General features: G+C 34.1%; 2 protein-coding genes across 7 annotated transcripts in view; one reads left to right on the top strand and one right to left on the bottom strand.

The window, feature by feature from the left end:
- The window catches only part of LOC126889825 (ataxin-3-like), a 157079-nt gene that overhangs the window by 90890 nt on the left and 52621 nt on the right, over positions 1 to 13568 (top strand). Inside the window, exon 1 of one of the 5 annotated variants that reach the window (XM_050658509.1) lies at positions 7481 to 7620. The exons of 2 other annotated variants lie outside the window; for them this stretch is intronic. In XM_050658509.1, the coding sequence (XP_050514466.1) occupies positions 7563 to 7620 (58 nt within the window). In that variant the 5' untranslated portion in view covers positions 7481 to 7562. Of the gene's footprint in view, positions 1 to 7480; positions 7621 to 10753; positions 11038 to 13568 lie in introns of those variants that run through there. 2 more of the 5 variants (XM_050658505.1, XM_050658506.1) reach the window with 2 other exon arrangements.
- Positions 1 to 13568, bottom strand: part of LOC126889823 (cold shock domain-containing protein E1) — a 193313-nt gene that overhangs the window by 174597 nt on the left and 5148 nt on the right. The gene's annotated exons all lie outside the window — the stretch shown is intronic.

Genomic DNA, 13568 nt, shown 5'->3' with positions numbered 1-13568 from the left:
TTATTATTTATAAAAAATAGCGTCTGGCGCATATTTAGCAACCACAGAAATGCCTGGCAGTTATAATTTATATTTCTAATAATGTTTAAAAAGTAATGGCAAAAAAATTTTTCGTCTTAAAATAATTTTAAATTCGATATATTTACCTGTACAGGTGCGCTGCGCAGTAATGAACGCAACCTGTCTCAGTAGCCAGATGGCCGGGAAGGTGTTCGAGGATTCATAGGGAATAATATATTAAAGAATCAGTTGTCTTAAAATACTTTCTCGAAAACGTTGAGAGCCATTTAGACTATAGCGTCTGGCACGTATTTAGCAACCACAGAAATGTCTGGCAATTATAATTCATATTTTTAATAATGTTTAAAAAGTAATGGCAAAAAAATTTTTCGTCTTAAAATAATTTTAAATTCGATATATTTACCTGCACAGGTGCGCTGCGCAGTAATGAACGCAACCTGTCTCAGTAGCCAGATGGCCGGTAAGGTGTTCTAGGATGCATAGGGAATATTATATTAAAGAATCAGCCGTCTTAAAATAGTTGCTCGAAAACGTTGCTAGCTCTTAGACCAATATGTTCGATTAAATGGTTCTATGAAACAGATCTAACATTTTAGGCAAAGGTGTAACAATTAGGGAAAAAACTTATCGATATGTAGGTACGTCTGGAGACACAACGATCGAAAACGAATCAATTAAGTTATACAGTGCTAGTCAAAAGTCTGTACCCCCCTCGTATCGTTTAAACGGTTATACCTATAATAGTGAAATTTGGAGGGAGGAAATAAACGGACGTAAGCTTCTTAACTAGTCATGACAAGTGACAGATGACGTTACAGAGCCACTGTGACCGATAATTTTAAATAGGACCTTACGGCAAGTGATACCTCGTTTGAAAGGTATTCAAAATACCTATTCAGTCATACTATTTTTTTTTGGGTTTTAGTCGATTTTGATTTTGGTGAATAAATTAAATAAATAATATTGTAGTTTCGCATTTAATTAATAAAAATTCAAATGCCCGCCTATGGTTTTTTGTCAAAAAATTTGACGTTTTTCAATTCTCTAGTAGTTTTTACGTCAACGTCAACCTTTTTGACCAGTAATCATATGCGGAATTTTGAACTGTTATTAATTAAATGCGAAACTCATTTATTCACCAAAATTAGCTTAAACTCAAACAAAATTAGTATGACTGAATAGGTATTTTCAATACCTTTCAAACGAGGTATCACTTGTCATAAGGTCCCATTTAAAATTATCTGTTACAGTGGCGCTGTAAAGTCATATGTCATAATTACGTCACCTGCCATGACTAGTTAAGAAGCTTACGTCCGTTTATTTCCTTCCTCCAAATTTCACTATTATAGGTATAACCGTTCAAAATATACGAGGGGGGGGGGTACGGACTTTTGACTAGCAGTGTATATGTCCGTGCACGACTTTGAAAAAATGCGTGTTGGCGCGTCAAGTTCTCAAATGCGTCTCGTCCCCTTATGGCCTGATGGGAAGAATTTTCGTCTTCTGGATGTTTCAAGTGGTCCCTACCCCACGCACCTCAACGAAATACGATATTTCCATAAGAGGATCACACATGGGTAGCGACAAAGGAAATGCTTCGAAATATTTATACAACCAAATTAATATTTATGTGAATTCAAACATTCTCCCCCCTATAAAGGCCATAAGGGATTTAACAACAACTAATATTAAATGTCACTATTTGAGCAACAAGCAATGACAATACAAACAAATCCTACCTATATTATTAAATAAACAAATATTAAAAATTTAAGCTTAAATCAAAACTATAATTGAAATGGTGGTTTTGTCGCAGTCCTACTAAAAAAATCCGAATAATACAAAAGTCTAAAGTAACGAAAAGTCAATCTAAAAGTAACGAAAAACTTTGGCTTAATCTAATCTTCGTCCATCGGCAAGGGACAAAGTCGGACAAGAGGCCGTTTCAAAGTTCCGGTAGTCGTACGCACGGTAGCTACTCGAGCTACACCGTCTTTCCCCTCATGCAGTTCATCAAGGAGCGATAGGCCACTTACACGTAGCCAAATTATCCTCCTTTAAAACAACTAAAGCACCGATTTTAGGTCCAAAGCCAGAGGTCGTATTTTCGAATTCAATCCATTTTTTTCGTATACGAGTTTCGAATGAAAAATTTCGTATGCGAATCTAAATGTCTATTTTTGAATGCCATTCGAAATGATATACGTATACGAGAACAATTTACACCGGCAACACTGCACACTCAAACAACCAACACTCAAATAAGACAAACAAGAAGAATAATTATAATTGGCAGTTTTACTTAACCTATTTTATCGTGATTTTGTCATCTAAAACAGTTCGTTTCTAGTAAATTAGCTGAAAGGAGCAAAAAAGGGCATGAAATATGGTGGTTCAGTATCGGCCGAACAAAAAGAGTTGAGCGAATTTATTGAGACGCATCCAATGTTAAAATGTAAGTTTAATGTAAAAATATTGTTTACAACAACGATTAAAAACTATCAGCTGAGATCTTATCTGACGTACACGTCAGATAATGACAATTATTACTTTAATTCGTATACGAGCATCACAATTCGAATGGTTTAGACCCATTCGAATCGTCGCGTCGTATACGAAAAAATTAGTATACGAAGTACATATTCGAGAATACAAGAAACTGGATTTCGATCGAATTTGTTTTCTAATGTATGCGAATTGTGCTCGAATGAATTCGAAAATACCACCCCAGAAAATCCCTATGGATGCGTTGTAACAACTACCATCTGACAAACGATTCAAAGATACCTTTGAAAAATCAGGTACAGACAATGATGTCAAGGGCTCAAGAGTCAAGAAATGTCCTGGAGTCAAGTCGTTGAGACCCTCAACAACATTGGTTAATGGGGTGAGAGGACGCGAATTTAAAAAAGACTCAATAAACGTCAAAACAGTGTAAAATTCTTCATAATATGTCAAGGTTTGAGCCCCGACTATCCGAGCAATATGTTCTTTTATAGAACGAATTCCGCGCTCATAAATACCACCGAAATGTGTTATCACAAAGTACTTGCGATACTAGACCTCTCCGAGCAAGTAAAGCGCTGTAAAGCGGCTAAAAAGACTTCTGTGGATAAATCACTAGCCAATTCTAGATGTAAGGCCTTTGTGGCGCAGCAAACAAAGAGGCACAAATATGCCTTTTGAGTTATAACTCCTCTATAACGAGACATAGTTATCGAAAACGGTCCACCATAATCTACCCCACAAATCGAAAAGGGTTTAATGGCACCGAGACCAAATTTAGGCAAATTACCCATAGGTGATTGTAAGGGCCTAGGAGATTGCTTCCAACAGCTAATGCATTTAGACAAGACTGAATCAACGGACTGCTTAGAAGACAATATCCAAAACCTTTGACTAACCAAAATTGAGTACATACTCTTAAATCCAGCATGTAAATACTTTTCATGATAATGACGAACTAGGAGTGTAGTAAGGCGAGATTTCTTTGGTAACAAAAAGGGGTATTTTGCTTCATACGACAAGGAAGACTGAGATAAACGACCACCTACTCTTAAACAATGAGTATTATCATCTAAAAATACCCCCAATTTACGAAATGGTTTTGGAAACGAGTTCGACGGAAGCTGTTCTTCAAAATACTTTTCCTGTGTGAATCTTACAAGAATAATCAACGAGCTTTCCAATTCTACTAAACTCAAGGGTCCTACACGTTTTGATCTTTTAAAACGAGAATTGTGCGCGAATCGCAACATAAAGGCCAAAATTCTTTGGATAGAGGTAAACGACGATTTGTTTTGTAACAAACAAAACAAAAAATGTTCCTCACGAGTGGAAACAAACACTAAACTTTTCTTTGCCTCTTCCAAAAGAGATTTTTCCAGCAATGATGGAGGAACCTCTGAAAAGATTAATGGAACATTATACAAAAACGAAAGACCTGTCAACCAGTCCAGTTTCGATACAAAAGCGGTCGGTAGCATGCCTCGCGAAGGCGCATCGGCTGCATTACTTTGAGATTCAATGTAATGCCAAGAATAATTTTGACTAGGTGTCTGGATATACGAAATGCGAGTTGCGACGAAAGTTTTAAACCTAGAAGGTGAACCTTTAATCCAGTGTAATACTATTTGCGAGTCTACCCAAGCATAGACGTAAAGTTGTATTAGAATTAGTTATAGATACGAGTTCCGAACTGTAAACTTGTAAGTAAATATAGTCTTTTATAAATCCGAACCGTGAATTTTATTGTAACTCGCTACAGTTGGTGTACGGTGTGAGGAATATTTAATATACAATAAAAGCGAATTCGCTTCGCTCATTCTGCAAACCTTCACATGCTTGCCTTGAAATTGTACTTTTAACACTGATATCATAAATAACTATTTGAACTTTGATCGTCGGGAGTGATCGGAGTGCGTTAATTGTTCGGTATTCGAAAAGACTTTTAAGAACATTTGAAAAGTATGTGTGTGTCGACCAAAGATGCTCCTACTAGAACTTTCTGTAAAAAAGTTGCGTGAGCAATTAAAAGAACGAGATGAAGACAGCAGTGGGTCCAAGAAGATTCTTCAAGAACGACTGATGGATGTTCTCAGAAAGAATGGAGATGACCCAGAGACATTCCACTAGTCCAGTCAGCGGATCATTTGAACAAGTCCATTTGAATAAGTTGGCCGCCTTTGAATTTTTGTGTTACAGAAGAATCCTACGAATATCATGGATTCAAAGAATGTCAAACGTGGAAGTAACTAGAAGGATAGGAAATCAACCGAAAATAATGCTAACTACCAAAAGACGAAAACTTGAGTACTTTGGGACATGTGATGAGAGGACAAAAATACTCATTATTACAACTTATAATGCAAGGCAAAATCCGAGGAAAGCGAAATGTGGGAAGACGAAGAACATCCTGGCTTAAGAACTTAAGAGAATAAATGGTTCGAATGCAGTAGTGCAGAGCAATTTAGAGCGGCAGTCAACAGGGTCCGCATTACCATGATGATTTCCAACCTTCGATAGAAGATGAAACTTAAAGAAGAAGAAGTCAGCAGAAGAAGCAGTCTGATCGAAGGTAATTGATGGGAAATTCGAAAATGTTTCTCAAATTATCGAAGAGGCTTCTAGAAAGAACAAGGAGAAATTCGAAAGTGTTTCTAGTAGATTCGATGAGAAATTTGAAACTGTTTCTCAAAAGATCGATAAAACTTATCAAATTATTAAGAGGATCGGAACGTATTTTCGGCTGCAATGCTATTCAAATGGGGATTCATTTTTTTCAAATCCTGAGAAAACTAATAAGTATTTTGGAAAAATTTAAACGCAGAATGAAAGATTACGTTATTAGCGAGGGCCGAAAGTCCCTGAGAACTTCTACAATGTTTATTTTAATAAGTTACAGGGGTGAAAAAACTAAGAGAAAATTTAGTGTGATTTTTAAATTCAAATATCTCATTCAAAATAAACTTTTTATTTATTCTAAGGGACTTTCGGCCCTCGGTAATAATTTAGTCTTTCATTCTGCGTTTAAATTTTTCAAAAATATTTATTGGTTTTTTCAGGATTTGAAAAAAATGAACACAATGCGGTGGTAATATTTTCCAAATCTGTCTTTGTCTTACAACGCACTCAACCGAATCATAATATTGTCAGCATATATTGTCAGTCAGACACTGACAATCAGTGACAATTTTAAATATTTGACATTGCATCGGGAATATTTTGAGAAATTGATTAAATATTATTGATATATAGTGTATTTGATAAATAATTGATTTAAGACGTGAACTTAATAAAAAGTTATTTATTGTGTATTATTTGTGAAAGATCCAAGCAGAGAATACATCAGATATATCCTGTGATCCAAGTATTTTGTTGTTAGAGATGTTCAAAATTGTAAGCGTTCCAAAATAACAACATATTATTAAAAAATCACTTTAACACTTTTCCTCTTTTCTCGATTGATTATTAGTTTTTGTTGTACAAATAAATTATTACAATCACTGAAAACATAGTTAGTGAAAAAATTATCACATTTATTAACTGAATTAATAATTTGCAATTATAAAAATAACAGTTATCCAAGAACATTCAAAAGCCATCTCTTTAAATTAATTATGACATTTTCAAGTAGAATGACATTCTAGTAATGTTTACATATCCACACCAGTGTGAATTTTACTACACGTAATTTGCCGTGTAAAGACAGAAAAAGTAGGGATACACGTAAAATATTTGCGAATTATGTACCCATAGCCTTAAAGAAGCAGCTAAACAAACGGACTCCAGTTGCTAAAAGAATTGATGAGACTTCTCAAGTAACTAAAGAAATACAGAAAAGTGTAAAACCACCAGTTAATGCAGTAGCTTTAGATCCTGTAGTGAAAGAAGAATCACCGAGAGACGAAACGTCGCATCATATGAGATTCAAATTGCCACCATTTGATGAGAAGTCTTCTTGGTCCATATACCTTAGACAAATTGAAGCTATTGTAACCGCCAATCATTGGACCGAACAAGAAAAGGTTGTTTCCTCGACTGCTGTTCTACGAGGTGATGCTGCAGATATATTAAGATAAATTCCTAAGGGCCAAGAAAAATGTTACCAGACCTTGTTCACTCGTCTGGAAAAACGCTAAGGAGATGCCCATCTACAACAAGTATACAAAGCACAACTGCGCAGTAGGATTCAACGAGAAAGTGAAAATCTGCAAAAATTTGAAGCAGATGTTGCTCGTGTGGGACGGTTGGCTTATCCGGAGGCGCCAAGCAGCATTTTGAAAGAAATTGCGGTAGGTATATAGTATATACCTTCCTCAATGTGTCGAGAGTGAACGGCAGAAAGCTTTACGATTAGCGTTACCGAAAGTTTTAGATGAAGCATTGGAACACGAAACGGCTAGTCAAACTTCACGAAGCCACCGAATAAGAACCATTACAGAAAGTGACGGACACAACGATGAACCTCTGGAGGAAATGATTCGTAACGAGATGCCAAAAAGACGCGAGCCTAGGTGTTGGAATTGCGGCGACGTAGGCCACATTCGTCGTAATTGTAAAAAGATCGTCCAACAGTCGGAAAACTAGAGCGGGTCGACACCAAGGGGCAACTGTTAACATTACGTCCTCCGGTGTAATTCATAACTTATACATCTATACGTGAATCTGATGGTAGAATTGGAACTCCTACCGCGATCGGTCGGAATTAACTTTTTCGTTTATATTATTGTGTAGTCCTCGATATTTTTTATTTTCTCGAAATATCTTTTTGTTTAAATTATTATGAGGTTTACATCTTATCTCACGATCATTATCTGAATGTTACATCGACCTATCCGTAACATTGGATTAGTAATTGCAAGCTGATAAATAATAAGCATCAGATTATCCAATTTTTATTTAACTTAGATAAGCTTGATAACTAAGTAGTTGATTGATAAGAAGCTTATCAACTTAAAATCAAGAGTAGGTTAGGGGCTTGTCAAAGCTTATAATCATATCTATTTAATAAACTTGTAATGATCTGAGAAGAAAGTATTATGGTGCATATTTATTATCATATTACGCGTATTTTAGAGAGAGCTAGTGATTCTCTGGGTAAGTGTTTATGAATTACTATATGGAAGTATCCTATTATTAGATTTACATATCCTATTATATTGTTAACTAAACTTTCTCAATTTAAAGAGGATACTTTAATGCAAATTATTAGTTTTTACCATAAATTATCTAAAATACCTTTCATGTATTAAAGCGTGCTTCTTAGTTTTGTCATACCCTCTATGCGAAGATTACTGTACGAGATTTTTCATTATGGCAACAAATACAAAAATATGGATCTCCAAAATGTGTATACGGATTCCAAAAGAAATCAGGGTTTGTCTAGAAACTCTTCTGACAAACGAAGACTGAATATTTCTCAGATAATTTCAATGACAATTTAATCCAATTCACCTAGTCAAAAAATGCTTTCTATGGGAGCTAGAGCTCTTTGAAGATGGCATCTTGTAATTAGTTTGTTTTAAATACCTCCAGAAAGCTTATATTTAGAAAAACGAAAACCGGTACACCTATTATTTATCTTCCAGAGATAAATCGATTCCATGAAATTGCGAATTTCTAGTACCAGTCATAGGCATCCGTTTTGGGTAGGGCAACGGTTATTTCATCACATAACTTTTTTGTCCTTGACTTGTAAGCATATTAGACACTGGATTATTAAATTGTGAGGTAATCAAGTACTAAAAGGAACTCTTACTTTAAGTCGGTAGGATGCATTTTCTAAACAGATCAATTTGAAAATTTTCCTTTTTTTTAATTTGAATTTTTTTTTTCAGAAAAATACTATTTAGGAAAACGAAAACTGGTATGTTTATCTATCTTCCAGAGATGAATCGACTTTGAGAATCGAGATGAATGGATATTTAATCGTCTAACTTTTTTGTCTTTAACTTTTAAGCATTTTTGACACTAGATTATTAAATGATGAGGTATTCCAATACTAAAAGTTACTCTTGTTTTAAGTCAGTAAAATACAGTTTTTTTTGAAAATTTTATTCAAATTCAAAAAACCATTAAAAAAAAAATTTCAAATCGATTTTTCTAGAAAACGGTGCACCCTACCGACATAACCCGTTGTCATAGGTGAACGACAAACGCGACAACGCGACACGACAATATCACATAATGGTTGTATTTTGTGTGTGGCCTACGTTTTCGGGTTAATCAGTCTACGACAAGACGCGACGAAGTGCCAACTTGTTTTGTTCGCGACGAGACACGACGCAGTGTCAAGCTTGCAGTGTCAAGTGCAAGTTGCTTTTTCAATTCAAATTATGCTACTCAATAGTCTATTAAATAAATAAAAACTAATATAGTACCAGTAACTATATAGTACCAGTGTTTATCATTATCATACCTTAAAGCCAGTAACAGCATCGCCTCAATAGAAATTGGTCTTTGAAAATTACTTATTGACAGTTGAATACTGGATTAGCTGCAATAATATAATCGAAAGTGCATGGTAATAAGGCACAATACATTTTAAACCAAAGTGGATTATTTATTAATTTAGAATATAAATTTTAACTATTTATAATGGGAAATAAGCCACAATATTATTAAAAAATTTAGAATATAAATGATGAAACTCTCCAAATTTATTTTGCTCTAAATATACGATATTTGTTGTCTTTCTTCTTCGTTTATGGAATTTTTTTAAAGCTAAGTATTTAATATGAATTTTCTAGCAACACTGCCGTATACTTCCCCATACTTAAGAATAGGAATGAATTGACATCGTCACGTTTGTCCTAGATTGAGCGATGGAAAGCGACGCTACATAAGCCACACGTCGCGTGAATTACTGGTTGCATCGCATCGCGTCGCGTCGTTTTCCGTCGCTCACCTAGGACAACGGGTGAGACAAGAGTACTTTTAGTACTAAAATATCTCACAGTTTAATAATCCCGAGTCAGAAATGCTTAAACATTAAAGACAAAAAAATGTATGCGATAAAATAACTGTTCGTTTTTCTAAGGCGTACCAGTTTTAGTTTTTCTAAATAGAAGCGTTCTGGAGGTATTTAAAAAAACTACGTACAAGGCGCCATGTTCAAAGAGCTCTAGCTCCGTTAGGAAGCATTTCCGGACTAAGTGAAATAGTCTTAAAATTTGTCTTTGTCATTCTCATTGTCAAAATTTGTCATTGTCTTAAAATTATCTGAGGAATCTCCTGTCTTTGTTTGTCAGGGGAGTTTATGGACACCCTGTATGTATATGATACTATATAGGTACTGTCTTTTGAGTTATTTTATTAAAATAGTTTAAAACGTAAATATATTTTTTGGCAATTTTTGTACAAATTTTCCACAAGAAATACTATTACCTACTAATACTATTACCAGCTAACAAAGGTTTTAACAAAAAAATAATTATGCATTGCCATTTATAACAAAGGAATATCAGAAGATTGAAGAAAGGAAACAATACCATATAAAAAGAAATATCAGAAGATTGAAGAAAGGAAACAATACCGTATGAAAAGAAATATCAGAAGATTAACATAGGAACAGTCGCGCTCACTTCTGTCGCATAAGCAGTCGCGGGATTAGATTAAATCTAACAATATGAATTTAAATACATACTAATTTTGTGTTAGCTGCATTTCAGTATAGACTTCTCCGTGAATCTGTGCAAAAATCGTTAGTAATTTTTTAAATTTTCTATTTGTTTATAATTTCAGAACAAGTTTTGCATTTAATCATATTTGGGAGAAATTATTTCACAGTACATAACTAATATTTAATGAATATTATTTTGCACAATAAATGTAAAAATACAGTAAATGAAATTTTTGCTGTCTACAGTCTACATACTTAATATTTATGTTCTTTGGAGATGTATCCAAAAACTTTATCTTTAGAATAATTAGAAGGTACGATCCTAATTTTATGGATGCTGAAGAGATTGATGTACGAGTAAATAGTGCTGCCACCGGAATCGGATTCTTTAACAGATGAAGATGAAGCCGATGATAATTTACTATACCCTGTTTTTAAACCAGAAGGAGTAATTATTCAAATTTACTGTGCAACCTCGGACAAGTTTACTCCACTGTTATGAAATGTTGAGACTATTGAAATTTATGAAATTTTGACACTATTGGCATTGACATTTCATAGGTTAAGTTATATCTGCGATTTTTTGTTGTTTTTAGAACTCTTTAGCGATGTATTAGTATAGTATAATACCTATTTATGGATTACATCTGAAGGCTGATATGAGCAACCAAAAAAGAAGATGTATTTGGTGACTTTCTTGGGTGTGAATCTGTCTTTTTAGTTTACTCCTCCTGGTATAAAAACAAAGCGTAGGAATATGGGAGGCTTGGATCAACACAACTGGTTTGTTGGAAAATATGCCACGCATATCAGAGCCAAGAAGTGGTTTTGGCCAATATTCACATGCCTGATTGACATGGCATTAGTAAATTCATGGCTTCTCTAGAAATGAGGTAATGTTACTTTATTATACTTTGGTCAATCTGTAGCAATTCCATACCAAAAATTGACTCTTGGCACAAGAAGGACACTCACTGGCACGAAAAACAGAACACTTTAAAAAAGGGATATTTTTGATGTCTCGAATTTCCTAAACCTGTAGTCCGATTTAAGTGATTTTTTTAATATGTTATAGCCTTATTTTTTAACATTATCTCTGTAATAATATTGTTGCTAGATAGGTAAATTGTCATTGTATACCAGGTGTACCAATCGAACTATGTTTTTTTCTCAAAGTTCACCACGCTCTGTGGAATATTCTAGCATTTACTTAATACTGAAATTAAAACCCAACTAAAGCCTCAGGTATTTTTAACATTCTGTTTTTCGATTCATTTGCTTTGTTGGATAATACAAAAGTTAGGTACTTTAACAACTAGCCATGTTTATCATCAATATAGGGTATTTCTAAATAAGTGCAACAAACTTGAAGGGGTAATTCTGCATGAAAAAATAATGACTGTTTGCTTTATACACATATGTCCACAAATGCTTCGTTTCTGAGATACCAGATGTTAAATTTTTTCTTACAAACTGACGATTTATTTATTGCTCTAAAACCGGTTGAGATATGCAAATGAAATTTGGTAGGTTGTAAGAGGTAGTTGTTTTTAGAGGCGCATTTTTTTATATAAAATTAAGAATCTTATATTCACCATTGGCGTGCCGCGTGCATACTGGTTATTACGTGTCATATTACACGTATAACTACCTCTTAAAACCTACCAAATTTTATTTGCATATCTCAACCCGTTTTAGAGCGATAAATAAATCGTCAGTTTGTAAGAAAAAATTTAACATCTGGTATCTTGGAAATGAAGCATTTGCGGACATAAGTGTATAAAGCAAACAGTCATTATTATTTCATGCAGAATTACCCCTTAAAGTTTGTCGCACTTGTTTGTATTGATGAAGAACATAGCTAGTTGTTAAAGTATCAACTCTTTTATTATCCAACATAAGCAAATGAACCAAAAAATAGAATGTTAAAATAACCTGAGGATATAGTTGGGTTTTAATTTCAGTATTAAATAGATGCTAGAATATTCCACAGGGTGTGGTGAACTTTGAGAAAAAAACGCAGTTTGATAGGTACAATGACAATAATTTACCTGTCTAGCAACAATATTATTACAGCGATATTGTTAGAGAATAAACATGTTAAAAAAATCACTTAAATCGGACTAAAGGTTTAGAAAATTCGAGACATCAAAAATGACCCAATTTTGAGGTGGTGCATTTTTCGTGATGGTCAGTGTATTATTGTAGGAAAACCTAGTACCTACATCATCAACAAAAGTTTATATGGACATAAGATTAGATGAGAAAGAAACTTCATGGAAAAACATGAAAAACAGAGACAATGTCAAGGAGAACATTGTAAAGCCAGACCACCATACCAACATATTAAAATCTACTGTAACATTGTGTAAAGTTTTACCAGGAGCGTCATTTGATAGGATCAGGGGGGCACTTGCCCCCCCTGATCCTGAAAATGACTGAAATTTACAAAAAAATACATCAATTTTATTACTATAGCATTTCGTCCAGAGAGCCACTGCGCATCCGCTAGGAAAAATATTCTGATTCGGATTTTTTGCACAATCTTACTCAAAATGGACTCCTTTTAACAAATTTGCATGTTGCCAGGACCAAAAGGTGGTCAAAAATTTTTTAAAGGTTTTTTTTGTTTTTTTCCTAAAATTATTTTTTTTTGCATGGAAAAAGTTAGTTTTTTTAGGTTTTTTGTATCATTCCAAACAGAAAAAGACGTTAGTGACTTTTCTCTAAAAATGATAGTTTTTGACATATAAGCGATTAAAAATTGAAAAATCTGCCATTTTAACCCTCAAAAATTATGTGAAAAACTGAAAATTTGAATGTTGCCAAGGTAGGTAGATCTTCTTTAAACATCGATTGATGAAATCTCGAAGAGTTTTTTCAATACAATATTCAAAACTCCTTTGTTTTTTAATTGCTAATCAAGCGTGCGCGACACTATTTTCCACTGACAGTATGGTGCAAATGAAAGGAATAAATTCGTTATTTCGTAAACCGGCGACTTTAACCCTTAACTACAGAGATCCGGTATTTTTTACCGGCGGGCATTCCCAAAATGTGGATTTCATGGTAACCTCACGACTTACAAGTTCATGTGTCTCTGTACCTCTCGGGTAGTTTGTATAACAATGCTAGTCAAAGCGTGTAGTGTGTATTGTCAATATTTTCTTTTCTAGCACACATCAAAAATCTTAACCGGTAAAAATTACCGGATGTCTGTTTTAAGTAAGTATTTTTATATGAGTACTATATTTGTAAATCTGAAATGTTCATATTATTTTTTTATGTTTTTAGGAAAAAAGTAAAGAAATGGACTGCGGAAGTCATCCTGGACCTTCAATGAAGGTTAAATTTGACAATAAAAATTTTGAGGCCACTTTGCAAAAATGGAATTGCCATTTAATTCTGTGATAATTTTACCCCT

This window comes from Diabrotica virgifera, chromosome 8 (assembly GCF_917563875.1).
Source record: "Diabrotica virgifera virgifera chromosome 8, PGI_DIABVI_V3a".
Taxonomy (NCBI): Eukaryota; Metazoa; Arthropoda; class Insecta; order Coleoptera; family Chrysomelidae; genus Diabrotica; species Diabrotica virgifera.
Note: the sequence above shows the minus strand (reverse complement) of the source record. Positions and strands in the feature narration are given on the sequence as shown.